General features: G+C 40.0%; 2 protein-coding genes across 4 annotated transcripts in view; both read right to left on the bottom strand.

Moving 5' to 3' along the window:
• Window positions 1-217: 217 nt before the first annotated feature.
• Window positions 218-5,375, bottom strand: Rdh14 (retinol dehydrogenase 14). Its single transcript, XM_031356544.1, has 2 exons — window positions 4,898-5,375; window positions 218-1,238 (listed from the first exon to the last, which is right to left on the bottom strand). Exons 1-2 carry the CDS (start codon window positions 5,282-5,284, stop codon window positions 621-623), a joined length of 1,005 nt encoding a protein of 334 aa, XP_031212404.1. The 5' UTR covers window positions 5,285-5,375; the 3' UTR covers window positions 218-620.
• A 590-nt stretch (window positions 5,376-5,965) lies between these two features.
• Window positions 5,966-14,586, bottom strand: part of LOC116080234 (cytosolic 5'-nucleotidase 1B) — a 16,033-nt gene continuing 7,412 nt past the window's right edge. For all 3 annotated transcript variants that reach the window (XM_031356540.1, XM_031356542.1, XM_031356543.1), the window contains 3 exons: window positions 12,130-12,252; window positions 11,562-11,746; window positions 5,966-6,335 (listed from right to left, as the gene is read on the bottom strand). In XM_031356540.1, coding sequence (XP_031212400.1) covers window positions 6,006-6,335; window positions 11,562-11,746; window positions 12,130-12,252 — 638 coding nt within the window. In that variant the 3' untranslated portion in view covers window positions 5,966-6,005. The remainder of the gene's footprint in view (window positions 6,336-11,561; window positions 11,747-12,129; window positions 12,253-14,586) is intronic.

Raw genomic sequence — 14,586 nt, 5'->3', positions numbered from 1 at the left:
GCTGGGAAAGGAAAACAAAAAAACAAAACAAAATGAAAACTGGAAAATCATCACAGGATGGGAAGTGTGTCAGGACACCAGGTCATAGACTGCAGGTTTAGAAACAGAGCAGCATGCAAGATGTGACAGGAAGAGTCTGGTACAGCAAGACCAAAAAGGCTAATGAGGAAAAACTAAAGGACTACATTCAGCTGCTTTTAAAGAAATGCACACTGAGAAACCTACACCAGACATTTATTCCAAGTGGCTTATGTGCACACATTAGGTATAGTATAGTATTTCCACAAAACAAGCATTGTTGTAAAAATTCTGAACATTTTTGCCATAAAACTCAAAATTGTTGAAAACCCTCTTTAGATACCTTTTAAATTACCGGTATCTTTAACAGTTCTGGTTGTCCATTTAATAAAACAAATTGTTACATTCTAGTTATGATACACATTTATAGCATCTTTGCTGAACTTTGTATTAGCCCCAAATAGTAGCAGTGTCCTTCAAATATCCATGTGCACCTCTCATTATGCCTGCAGCTAGACTGTTTTGAAGCAGCACATGCTCACAACATGCCATCCCTGACCAAGGATGTAATGGATCATCTTATAGTCTTGTTATCTTTACTCCTATTTTAAAATGCCAACCATCACTTCACTGATATCCCACAGTTTTCTTGCCACTGACTCATCCATAGCTTTGGGCAAGAGTTCTTCCTCCTTACAGTCACCAAAGTACTTTCCTGACACACCTTCTACATCAGGTGAAGAGGCTAAGTAGATGGAAGTCTGGGCACCTTCTAATGGAGTTTTGAAAAAAGCCCAGGATACCAAATAGAAAAGTGGTCTTGCCAGCAGTGGGATGTGTATATGCCTTCCTAGGTTTGTTCGAACAATACCAGGATGCAGCACATTTACAGTCACATTTGTTCCTTCTAAGCGACGGGCTAGTTCTCTTGTGAAAAGAATGTTAGCCAGTTTGCTTCGACTGTAACAGAAGCTTTTATTATAGCTCTGTTCACTGTTCAAGTCTTCAAAATTGATGTCTCCATATTTATAAAGTTTGGAAGAAACGACTACAATCCTGCTGGGAGCTGAACTTTTAAGGAGTCCAAGGAGAAGATTGGTGAGTAGGAAGTGGCCGAGATGATTCACTCCAAACTGCATCTCAAACCCATCTTCAGTCTTCGTATAAGGGCACTGGAAAACCCCCGCATTATTGATCAGGACATCTAGCCTGGGCTCCTCCTTTGAAACCAGGAAGAGAATGCAGAATTATGAACACACATCTTCCATATCTTTTATTCATCTATGTTTTACTAAACAAGAATTTGAGACTAAAACTAATCTCAAGTCCCAGTCAGTATATCTGGGAACTATTTGAAGCACTGTCATGCTTTTTGCAACTTAGTAATTATGAGTATGTAGAGTTCACATTTCACTCTTATGTTGAGTATATGTTGATTACCAAGGTCTTTCTTTAAAAACAAACACTGCAAATTTGGTGATGAGAGAATCTTAGGATTGCATATCTTACCTCAATTTCAGATGAACTAGAAAAATACCAGTTTTGGTGTTATCATGTTAAATCATATCAAACTTATATGTCCCTATGATAAACTTAAAAAACTTTCAAAATATGAAAAAATATACTTTTAAAGTGATGTTACATGATTAATAGGGCCTACTTGGTTCCTTTCTCAGATAACCTTATCTACTTCCAATAGTATTCTAAGTTCAAGGAAAACCCAGGTGACTTGCTCAGTGTCAACATGCTGCTAAGAGGGATGTCAAATTCAGCCTGAAGATGAAATCCTTAGATTCCAAAGTCGATTCTCATAATTAGTAACCTAGTCTGGTCTTCTAATTGGGATGTTTAAAACAGAGCTTGAGACCCAAGGAGTTGAAGGAGTCTGTAGCCCCATAGGAGTAACAACAATATGAACTAACCCCCAGAGCTCCCAGGGGCTAAACCATCAACCAATGAGTACATGTGGTGGGATTCATGGCTCCAGCTGCATACGTAGCAGAGGATGGCCTAGTCAGTCATCAATGGGAGGAGAGGCCATTGGCCCTGTGAAGGCTCTATGGCCCTGTGAAGGCTCTATGCCCCAGTATAGGGGAATGCCAAGGCCAGGAAGCAGGAGTGGGTGAGTTGGTGAGCAGGGGGAGGGGGGAGGTAAGGGGTTTTCGGAGGGGAAACCAGGAAAGGGGAGAACATTTGAAACATAAAGAAAATATCTAATAAAAAAGTAAAAAACAAAGAAACAAACAAAATCTGAGCTTGAGAGGGTAAGCAGGACAACCATATCCAGCAGAGCGCTGCTATTGCGACTCCCACCTTATTAGTATCACTATCAGTAGTAAATGAAGATGCTTTAATATGTAATTCTAAATGAAGATGCTTTAATCTGTAGTTCTGTTAAGTGTAAAAGGTCACCACTGAGACAGAATAACTAAGTGTACTTCCCTAAAACTGATACAAAGAGAAAGTCATAGATGCAAAGTTTGGACTAGACAGAACTGTGACTAAACTAAGGTAGAAAAGTTAATAAAAATCATGGAGTGGTTAATTACAAAATAAGTATTACTGACAACAACAGGGACTGTTTCCCAAGTGCCACAATAGTAGATGACCTAAGAGAGCATTAATAACACTGTGAGCCTTCACTGTGATGCTGGAACTGTCCTTTCTTCCCTAAGGATCAGGGAGTCCCAAACTGCAGGACTTCTATCTCAGCTTAGCACTTTGATCATATACTTCCATATCTTCCAAAATTAAAGTCCTCCACTGTACTCTTCTCACAGAGAGCCTTTTTGTTCCTTATGGAATTTGTTTTTCCTCAGCTCTTTCCTGGCTCCTCTGGCTCTTCTGATGAGAGGAAAACAAATGTACAACATGTTCCAGGTGTAAAGCTGTGGTGATGACCTATCATTAAATTAATTTCTGGTCAAATTTCAACTCTTGATGGTTTTTTGGCCAAGTGTAAGTGAAAGAAAAATGTGTTAAATTTCACAACTGTTATCAGAGGCTACCTGTCGGGTTAACTGTTTCTCATTCTCGCCTGTCGAAAAGACTTCACGTTTTTCCAACAGTCAACTTCAAAAAGAAGGCATGAGTTCACAGATATGGCAAGAAAGGAGTGTTCGTCTTCACTAATCCTCTGGGAAAGTTTCCAGAATTAATCATTTCTGAGCTATCATTCTCTGCTGGGTTTAAGACTTTATCATTTTCTATTTTTTAAATTCTAGGAGATAAATAGCATAAATTCCAAGAATACCAAACAGTAGAATGTCAAAACTTCTATTTCTTTTTTCTTCCAATTATAAATACTGAACTTCAGAGCCAAGCAAGAACGTAAATACTTAAGACAGCACTATTTAGGTATCTCTTTGTATTTTTGTATTCACACTTTTTTTTATTGGTTCTACCTCAAGACACTAAAACAACAATGGTATAAGGAATGAGCATTCCCAATCCTATTTATACATCACCGAGACAGGAGGACTTGCTTCCTATGCTTTCAAAATCTCCCAGAGACAAGCAATGTTACTTGATCTGCTACATGCAAATGAAATGCTAACAACAAAACAAAATACCAACTTCTCTATCTACCTGGCTCTTAATAATCAACATGATGTCCCAGAACACAACAAGAGTATGGTGTACGATGGCTTAAACTTTGAGGGAAAGAGTGATTCTCTACTCATTATCTCAATAACTACTATCTCCAAGTGGTTCAATATGGTGTCTCTTCTGATGAGATGGTTTCTTTCTATATCTGTGCTTTTAGCAGTTATTAACAGGTACTGTCTTCAACGAAAGAAAAAAAGCTAAAAAAAAAAAAATCTATGTTGAACAAGAATAAAGGTGGCTGTGTCCATCTGAGTTGGAGGTTGGAAAAGTTACTACAGTGTCCAACATGCATACAGTTCCATTAATAATAATTGTAAGAGCTAAATATCTAAATGTTAACAAATGAACTTATAGATATTTCTTTTGGTCTAAATACATCATGGAAAAAAAAAGGCCACTTAGGAATGTCTGCTTTAGATTCAGGAGATTCCAAGAGAGACAAGCACCCTCCTATGCCTGCCTTTAGATCTAACTCTGGCAAGTCACCTTGGCCACAGTCTTTCTATTTCAATAGAATATTTACCGTACACCCAAGGAAATCACACACCTCAGCCTTCAAGCACCAGGAATACAGAACAGGAGATTAAAGCAAGGAGTCTGAAGACAGACAGGATACTCAACCTTCCTACGCCTCAGTTCCCTATTATGAAGTAGAGATATTATTGTTTGCTTTACAAGACCTGACAACAGCCAAAGATATTTAAAAATGTGCTTAGCACATCCCTTGGCATGTATCAAACCTTCCATAAAACTAATCACTAAATTATTTTTATTCCTGTCCCTTTTCAGGCAATGAATAAGATTCCAGGTTTAGGGATGATGCCCGGTGTCAGTCAGCAAGTGACACCTCCTCCTAATTCAGCAGGACAAAACAAAAAAACAAACAAAACCAGGAAACGGAAATGAGAAAGAAAAACAGAAAGAGGGGTCTAATCAAAGTTCTTGGCTAGCTTTTCTCCTGCGGTGCTCACAGGCCTTGTGACACCATAAGATTTGGCACACATTTCACTTCTGACAGGGGGAAAACAATTCAAAGATCAGCTGGTGATTCCTGGACTGTCTTCGCCTAACAAAACGAAATGTCCAGACACTGGCTTATTTATTCACTTCTTCTGAGGACCTCCCAGGAATTCCTTCTCAGACTGCCCCTCCTCCTAGCAGGGTCCTAGGCAGGCAGGAGTCTTTCCTACTTGGTCATGGCCACTGTCAAGGTCACACCAGGCCTCAGACGCCCCTCCCCGAGGGTGGCTGGGCTCCACGAGACCCACACCTGTAGCAGTTCTTGGCAGAAGGCTCGCACTGAGCGCAGCGAGGCAAGGTCCAGCTCCTTAACGACCAGCTGGCCATCGGTGGGGTCAGGCCCGGAACCCCCAGCCTGACAGAGCTCCTGCCTGAGCTGACTCGCCGCCTCCTCTGCTCGAGCGCGGTCCCGACATCCCATGATGACCCGCGCCCCGAGGCGTAGCAGCTCCGCGGCCGTGGCACGGCCCAGGCCGCTGTTTGCTCCGGTGATCAGCACTGTCTTCCCGTGCATGAGGCCCGGGTCCCCGCCTCCCGGCCGCCGCTGGCTTCTTGGCCCAGAGAACCGCTGGGCCACCAGCCACAGCGCTCCGCCCAGTGCGGCCAGGAGCGCAGCGGCGACACTAGCCACTGCCATAACCTTCCGGGCCGGGCGCACTGGGCCTAGCACACAGGTTCCGGATCGCTGGGGGCCACCTACACGCGAAGGACTCTGGGGTGCCGCCTGCTGTCCGGGGCTAGTGTGCGCGAGGCTTGCTGGGACTTGTAGTTTTTCTATTGAGGCTGAATTGCCATAGAGTTCATCTTAGGAACTACATACACATGAAAGGACCAGCGGATTTATTTAGAAGTGGACAGTGTTAAAATTGGTATAAGCCTGTAGACAAAATGACATTTCTCATTTTGATTTGGTAAAATGTTTGCCACACAGAGATAACAAAGGACGCAGCCCCAGTTATCAGCAGTGTTATTGATCATGCTCATTCCACTCTGACTATAGCTTTTCTAGGCGATGCTGCATAGAGATTCATTCAGCTAGCTAACATTAAAAAATGAGGAATGCTTTTTGGAAATTAATTAAGCTTCTTGTGAACCAACTTATCAAAGTTATAAACTTGTCTAAAGAGGCACCCATTACAGCTTACAGAGATAGGTGCAATGGGATCCAATATCCTTAGCTTAAAGAAATGTAGCTTACTTAATTGTAGGTTGACAGTTTAAAATATTTTCCAATAAGCAAAGAAAAACACTAAAGGAGCTAAGTTTTGTGGTCAAATTCTCAGAAATACCTAGTTACTCAAGACATCTGAAACACGTGCCATGTTTAATACCAGACTGTTTATTTTTCCTCCCCATCCCTAGTTGCGTTTTTGAGCAATGCCGTAAGGCACATGAGCCGTGATGGTACCAAATTTCTGTGCTGATTCGATGTGGAACATTTGGTCGTCAAAGAAGATGTGGGGCCGAATCTTCACTAAGATGGGACCTTTAGGGGCTCCAGCTAGGAAAAGAGCTTCATCTATCTCTAGACCCCAGCGGCGAAGGGTCTTCAGCACACGGGCACCTGAACTCGCAGCACTCCGAGCTGTAACCAGGTAGGTCCTGATGGGACAAAGCAATCGTTCGTCTTTGGCATAGAATTTCTTCTGCAGTTTCCCTAAATCTTCCAGAAAACCTTTAAGAGGACCCTGGAAAAGAGAACATAAGTCTCAGCTGTGCATGGATGAGGAAAAGAGAAGTGATTACTGAAAAATACCAGGGTCTTATATGACCTTAAAATCCACATATTGCTGACTGATAGACAGTGATTCTGGGCTGACAGTACGATGCCAAACTCTGCATTTATGAGAAGATATTTCCTGATACAGAACCATCCCTTGCATGCCTGGAATAAATCTAGGATAACCACATCATTTATCATCCAGACAAAGATATTTTAAGTGTGAAAGAACGTTCTATAAATAGTAAACCAGAGCAATAGGCATAAGCTATCCCCAGTAACTGGGACATGTGCTGATCACCAAAACCACCATTGTATCCCATTGTTGGTTAGCTGCACGTTTTACCTTTGAAATTACTGTCACTTTGTTTAGCTAGTTATTTGTTTGACTTGAGTCCAGCTCTGTCTTAAAGCTATATAGCTTTATAGTTTCTACATGAAAGACACAATATTTGTTTCTTTTTGTGTTATTTTAGTCTTTACCAGTTTTGTTTACATCCATGAGTAACTATTTTGTACTCATTTATGTCTTTTCTGTGCGTGCCACCATTGACATGCTGGCCAACATTTGTTCCATAGTACTAGTCTTCTCAAGGAAATGTTTGTGGAAATCCTGTTTGAGAATTTAGTATATTATCAACATACTGCTCACCATCCCCTCTACCTGAGTGAGGTTTTGCCTGGAAATAGATTCCATGATCCATATTTTTTCTAAATAAGATGGAACTCAGGTCATCCTTCTTGGTGACAAGCAAGCACTCGTATCCTCTAAGTCACTAAGACAAGATGGTACCTGACCATGTTTTGAGGAGAATTGTGGAAGGATCTTAGAACTTTGGGCTGGAAAGCCATTTAATGTTGAGAGCTCAGCTGGATGTTCTGTGGCAGCTTGGAAAGTAAGAATGGTAAGAAAAGCACAGAGGGTTTTGCAGGTGGATTGATGCTCCCTCCCTCCTCTGGAAGTCCTGCTTGGCTACAAGAGGTAGACACTTCAGTCTGTATTATCTTTTTCTGGTAATAATCTCAGATAGGCTCACTCCCATAGATCCCCCTTATACTCCTCCATACCAGTATCCTCCCCTGTCCCAGACTTCCAGCTAGTCCCAGAGATGACCCTACCTGTGTCCATTCTCACTCCCATCCATATCCCATCCCTCACCATAGCTGATCACTATCACCTTTCCCCTTATCACACCTCTTCCTACCCAGTTTCCTCTTTCCATCCATCTTTGATGACTATTTAGTTTCCCCTTATGAGAGAGATTCATGAATCCTTTTTTGGGGCATCCTTATTATTCAGTTTCTTTGTATCTGCAGACTGTAGCATGGTTATCCTGCATTTTATGGCTAATGTCCACCTCTAAGTGAGTACATACCACATGTGTCTTTCTGGCTCTTTCTGACTCATGATGATTTTCTCAAGTTCAAATCACTCACAAAGCCTTCAACCCCAAATCTATCTTACCTACAAGATGAGCAGGGATAAAGATAGAGTAGACACTGAGGGAACAACCAACTAATGACCGCACCAACTTGAGACCCATCCCATGTGAGAGAGTTAACCTCTGACAATACTGATGATAAACTGTTATGCTTTCAGACAAGAACTTAGCATAACTGATTTCTGAGAGGCTTCATCTAGCAGCAAATGGAGGCAGGTGCAAAGATCCAAGACCAAACATCAGGCAGAGCTTGGATAGTCGTATGGAAGAGTGGGGAATAGAATTGAGCAAGTGGGGGGTGGAGGAGGGATCAACAACACCATAAGACTTTCAGAGTCAACTAACCTGGGACCCGGGGAGTTAACAGAGACTGGGCCACCAACCAGGGAGTATGCAGGTGTTGGGGTCTCTCAGCTGTAAGACATCGAAGCTTGCTACTGCAGACTCAACTCATGCCTTTTGTGCCTGAACCAAAGACTCACTACTATGGGTTCCACCTTTGAGGATTCCAGAGGAAGCTACACCTGCTGGCTGGCACATATACAGGCTGAGGACATCTGTTGTTGACCCCCTCCCCCACTGTGGACTGCGCCTCCAGCCATTCCCTGGAGTCGAGACCTGCAGGATGCAGAGCCTCCACTTTCAGCCCAGCTAGACTTTGAATTTTAAGATTTGGGGTTTAAAAAGAGATTGGCTATTTCAAAGGGATTGAAATTTTAATATGTTTGAATTTATAAAGACTATAGGACTTTTAAAGTTAATTATAATTTTAATGTGAGATCTTAAAGACAAGAAAAAAAGGGCCATGGCTTAATAGTGGTGTTTGTGTTTGTGTGTCAAGCTGACAAGGGGTCAGTTGTGCTGGCTAGTGTTATATCAACTTGACACAAGCTGGAGTTATCTGAAAGGAGGGAACCTCACTTGAAAAAATACATCCATTTGGCATTTCCTTAGTTAGTCATTGGCAGGGCAGGGCCCAGCCTATTGTGGATGGTGCCATTCCTGGGCTATGTTCCTGGTTCTATAGGAAAGCAGACTGAACAAGCAGGACCCCTTCATGGTCTCTGGATCAGCTCCTGCCTCTAGGATCCTGCACTGTTTGAGTCCCTTTCCTGACTTCCCTTAGTGATAAACAGTGCTGCAGAAGTGTAAGCTGAATAAACCCATTCTTCCCTAACTTGGTTTTTGGTCATGATATTTCACCACAGTAACAGAAACAGCAAGTAAAGCAGTTAGATCCTATCTCAATCAAAAAAAAAAATCCCCAGTACAGTAATATTTCTGTACTTTAATATTCTGTTTGTTGTGAAGACAGCAAACAAGCTAAAAGAATTGACCATCTTACAACTCAACTAGAATGGTGTAGAAGGTAGTAAATGCTTTCCTGTACAAGCACCAGAATTTATATCTCTAGCAACCACATCAAAATCCAGGTTAAGAGGATTTTGATGCTGCTTTTCCAGAGGTCCTGAGTTCAATTCCTAGCAACCACATGGTAATTTATAACCAATTCTACAAGTGTTAAAAAACACAGTGGAACATTTACAAGTTTATGGTTATAGAAGTGATAAATGATATTTTTAATTTTTTTTAAGGAACACATACAATAAACGGGAGAAAGGAATGAAGTGAAGAATGAAAGTTAAATGACTACATGGGAGAAAAGTCTTTCAAGGTCTGGGAAAATGGTTTAGGAGAAAAAGCACTTTTTGTATAAGCCTGAAGACCAGAATTAGATCCCCAGAACCCAGATAAAGGTAGAAGAAGAGCACTGAGTGTTGTGTTTTATATAAAAAGAAAGGGCCAAGGATATGTTTGATAGAGCCAGCTACGGTGAGGTGGAAGGGGGTGCCTCCATGAGTCCATGCTGAGGCATCCCTTACCCATGAGGTACCAGCCATAAAACAGGTATAGTATGGAACAGAGTTTATTTAGGGCATAGGAAGAGGAGTTGGGAAGGGAGTAGAGACAGACAGAGAGATAGAGGGAGAGATGGAGGGAGAGAAGAGGGGCAGAGACAGGGACAGGGACAGGGATAGGTGGAGAGGCCAGCCAGGAACAGTGGAAACATTGGAGAAAGGAGGGAAAAGGGAAGGGGAAAGAGGAAGAAAGGGATCAGGGAGAGATGGAGCAGAGAGAGTAAGAGGGTAAGAGAGCCAGGAGGGGGCAAGCAGACCCTTTTATAGTGGGTCAGGCATACTTGGCTGTTGCCGAGTAATTGTGAGGCAGAACCTAGAAGGAATGCTAACATTGAGTCCACAAAGTTGCCTCCTATCCTCCATGTACATGCCATGGCACATGTGATCCAACCCCATCACACATACACCACACACACACATTTAAAATAGAGCTGGGAAGTGGTGGTACACTCCTTTAATCCCAGCACTTGGAAGGCAGAGGCAGGCAGATTTCTGAGTTCAAGGCCAGCCTGGTCTACAGAGTGAGTTGCAGGACATCCAGGTCTACACAGAGAAACCCTACATAAATAAATAAATAAATAAATAGATAAATAAATAAAGTATATACTAAAATAATTTACATATTAAAAAGTTTTTTTCAAAAATGATATCTGGGTCTAGGTAGCTTGTCTGAAATACTTATACAAACATTTAGACAGTTTCCTGCATTTTATGAAATCATTAATCATTATTACTCTACTACTTAAGTGAGATACAGCAAGTAAACTATAGACTACTTGCTTTATATATATGTGAAGGCAGACAACTTCTCAGACTGAATCCAGGAATGTCTAAAAAGGATGACACTCTATGACCTTCTCCAGTGTACATACAGTGCAGAACTGCTTCAACAAGTTAAGATCTGTCAGTGAATTTACAAGTGAATGTCCTCCCAAACCAATGGATTTTCTCAATGAATGGTACAAAGGCATCAATCAAAACCCAACATCCATTCCACAAACCCTCAAAAATGCGTAGTGGTTGGTAGCACCTTAACTTGACAAAGAATATCTGAAAAGATACTGTAGATACTTTACTTAAGACTGAAAGACTGAACATCCTTTGAAGGACAGGGAGCAAGGCCCACAGGTCCACACTCATGGTTGCTACTGCACATTATGTGGAGCAGATTCAAAATAAAACTTGGATTATCTGTCTGTTCAGATTCAGTTTGGATTTCATTTTCATGTTTCAAATTTTCTTCTGTTGAAATGTCCCTTTTAGATCTAGATCTTAATTTTTAATACTTCATGAAATGGAGTTTTAGAAAAAGAAAAAGAAAAATACTAACCAATACACAAAATCCCCCAATACTTGTTTTTAGTTTGAAAGGAATGTTGAAGGCTAATTATTTCTTTGGATGCAGAATCTCAGTTTTAAAGCTCTTCTCAATTAAAGTGTCTTTTTTGAACTTGAAGTCAGTCTGACAGACTAAGTAAATGTTTACAGAGTAGTGCGTATATTGGACATGACCGAATGGTTTTGAGGGCTTAAGATTTTGAAATGGCTTATTGATACCCAGTCTTGTGTGTTACTAATCAATTGAAGTTAACTCTCAGGAACAGAAGGTCATAGGAGTGTTTCCAAGCGGACCTATAAAAGAATGGTAAGCTTCACAACCAGAGTTGTCTGCAGTACATGTTCCAAAGTAAGGAGGAATTTACAAACGAAGGAGCACAATATGCAGAGAGTGGAGGAATCCACCTAAAATTAGTTGAAAGTCATCACAAGGAACAATATCTACACTTACACGTTGGAAGAAAAGCAGATGAAAACTAAGATTGGCGATCTTACCTGAGCAAGAGGCTTATTTTCAAATAATGTTTCATGTTGGAAGAATTTGTCCAGCCCATGATCCTTGGCAATATGTTCAGACTCATCTGAGAAGAGGACGGCATCCCCATCAAAGGCCACGCGGAGCTGTGTGTCGCAATAAGCCAAGTCTTTGGCTCCAGCATACATGGTTGCAGAGGCAATGCCTGACATCATAGCGATAGATTAGTACTCTTCTTAAGCCTATGGATTTTAATTTCTCATAGTAAAGTCTTTTCCCCCATAGTGATGTTTCTTCTGTAGCTATTGCCACACAATTCTGCTCCTATCCACAACTACAAATCTCAGAATGTGCACAGACTCTGTTTATACAGGAATGGGAGGTGAAATGAGCTGTGTAATAACCACAGAAAATGTTCCCTTCCAGTAAGGTCAATTCCTTATGGAACACAAGTAAGGGGTGCCATGTGTGTAAAAGCCTCAGCAGAAGAGCCAATAAGAAATGAACCAGCTAAAGCTGCATGAAACCCAAGGTAACTGACCATCAGTTCAAACCTTATAAGCTAGGTGAATAAACCCAGGTCACTACCTTCTTTTATTGCTTCTTGTACTTTTTCAGAATCCGCAGAAAGATACAAGTTGGTAAGATATGCCTTCAAATAGCCAATGGGGCTTTTCCCACCCGTCAAACAGAAGCGGTCAATCAGTAGACCTATTATCAGGTGAGAAAGACTGTGTTATGATTAAAGATACAACATTGATCCAGATGACATTTACTGCAGGAATAAGATGTTTTATTACTAAATGCTTGTGAGTTCATTTGTAAGTCTAACTGAATGTTATAATTTTTTGAAAATTAAAAATGAGTTTCATAGCACCAATATTATAAAACTCCTGAGATACTTTATACTATGTTTGGCACACTATTGTTTATGGAGCATATTCATACAGACTATGTCAATTTACTTAAAACAGCATGGAATATATGATTTTCCTTTTAGAAAAAGATGCTAAAAAGACTTGCCCAACCTACTAGTTCAAAGACATAGGGCAGTCTTCAGCACACATTTTTAACTATATCTGCATGAGGATAATTCTCTTTTCCTTAAATTACAACCTCCTCCTTGCTTATTGAAAGAAGTTTTTAAGGTATAGCCCTATTTTAAATACTATTTCTACATTTCTTCAATGCAATATGTAGTAATAAGTCACCCAGGATTTAGGTTATTTTCTAAAGACAATCTAAAAATTTCACTCCTTCTTGACTAAAATATTTGATTACAGCTATTAGCAAATGGATTATTAACTGATATATCTACCAGTGAACATCCATTTAACTTGTAAAAATAATTAATTGTGGTATATCTAAGTTGCCCATACTGGTATTCAACTTACTGTGTAGCCTAGGTAGGTCTGAAATCCAAGATAACCCTCTTGCCTCTTCCTGTAGTCTTCTAAAAAGTTAGCATGATAAGCCTATGCCACCAGGCTTCAACTAATATACTTTTAAATACATCCCAACAATTAAAATAAGAAAAAAAATGACTGCTCAAAAGATCTTGTACATCCAGAACCCACATATATAATAAATAAAAGAATAAACTGATATAAGTTGTCTTGAAAGTGATTTAATGAGCTAAGAGATATAGCTCAATGGCTGACCATTGACCAGTTCTCATGAGGTCTAAGGGTCAATCTTTATACAAAATAACTGATTTAATGGTATCTATTAAGAGTTTTTAGAGAATTATACCTTTTGACATAGAATTCCTTTTCTGACTATTATTTTAAGGATTCTACAAAATTTTAGTAAGGATTTAAGTATAAAAATCTAAGGTCAAGATTATATTTGAAAAATATATTCATCAATGTGAGACTCATGCACATGATAAAAATCTATGTGATTATTCAAAGTATGTTAAAATGTATGAAAAGCTGAGTAACTATGCTAGATAAAGCAAAATGTGAAGTCTGGTCAGCTGTTTTCTGAAGAATTAAGGATATAGGTCACCAATGTGGGTAGAATTCTTTGGTGTCAACAAAATATAAAATTTTCTCTTGATCCAATGTTGGCTTTAAGTGACTCAGAAGCGGACTTTATAAACCATTAAATAACATCAATAAAATGTTCTAGAAAATATGGATTGGTACTAGGATTTCAAAACTGAATGAAAACATTGGCTTTTTTTTTTCTCAAAGTGATTCCCAATTACTAAGGAGCCAGGCATGAGTATGGTAACAAAGACCACAGTAGAGATAGGCAAAGACTGTCTTTTGTACCCTAGAGAGGGAAATAACCAACTCTTCCAAGGTGAAAGGTTGTAAAGCCATGGAAAAGACCAGGTGAAAAGGTGTTCCAATTGTTTAATCAAGAGAACTCCTATATAAGTAACTGATTCCAGACGCTGGAAACCTCAGTGTGTTTAACATGCTTCAGGACAGACACGCCAGTATCACTTACTAAATCAATAAGATAGTGGTGGTGTGCACCCGAAGCCCGATTCTGGGAAGCTGAGGCAAGATGATATAGATGCCTGTGCTCTATATGGGAAGAGCCTAATAAGCTTCCTTTTGCTGAGGATTGTGTGCCCCTCAGAGTCTTTGACATGCATTTTCTCTTTTCAATTTATAACATTATGAAAGTTGCATTATTAAAATGCACTTCAGATTTTAAAAATAGAATCATGTGCAGTAAAATAAATAAAACTCAGTAACTTATAATACACCTTGGTTATTTATAAATCTTACTAATTTAAACCTAGAATCTCTATGTGCATAATTTAAACCTGATTTCGATGTGACTTACTCACAACTAAATCCGTTACAAGGAAACAAGACAATCACTCCCCAAAGAGTCTGGTAGGTTATTTCATAGTAGAAAAACAAAAGAAAAATTTACAAGAAAGACAAATTGGTGGCAAAGTTATATGGACCAGGACCAGTGCAATCTTCTACGTAAAGTAATAAAGACAAATTTTCTAGTAAAAAAATATGGATTTATGTGTGTGTGTGTGTGTGTGAGAGAGAGAGAGAGAGAGAGAGAGAG

Source organism: Mastomys coucha, unplaced genomic scaffold (genome assembly GCF_008632895.1).
Source record: "Mastomys coucha isolate ucsf_1 unplaced genomic scaffold, UCSF_Mcou_1 pScaffold6, whole genome shotgun sequence".
In the NCBI taxonomy this organism is placed as follows: domain Eukaryota; kingdom Metazoa; phylum Chordata; class Mammalia; order Rodentia; family Muridae; genus Mastomys; species Mastomys coucha.
The sequence above is the reverse complement of the archived record's forward strand: the minus strand, read 5'-3'. Positions and strand labels throughout refer to the sequence as shown.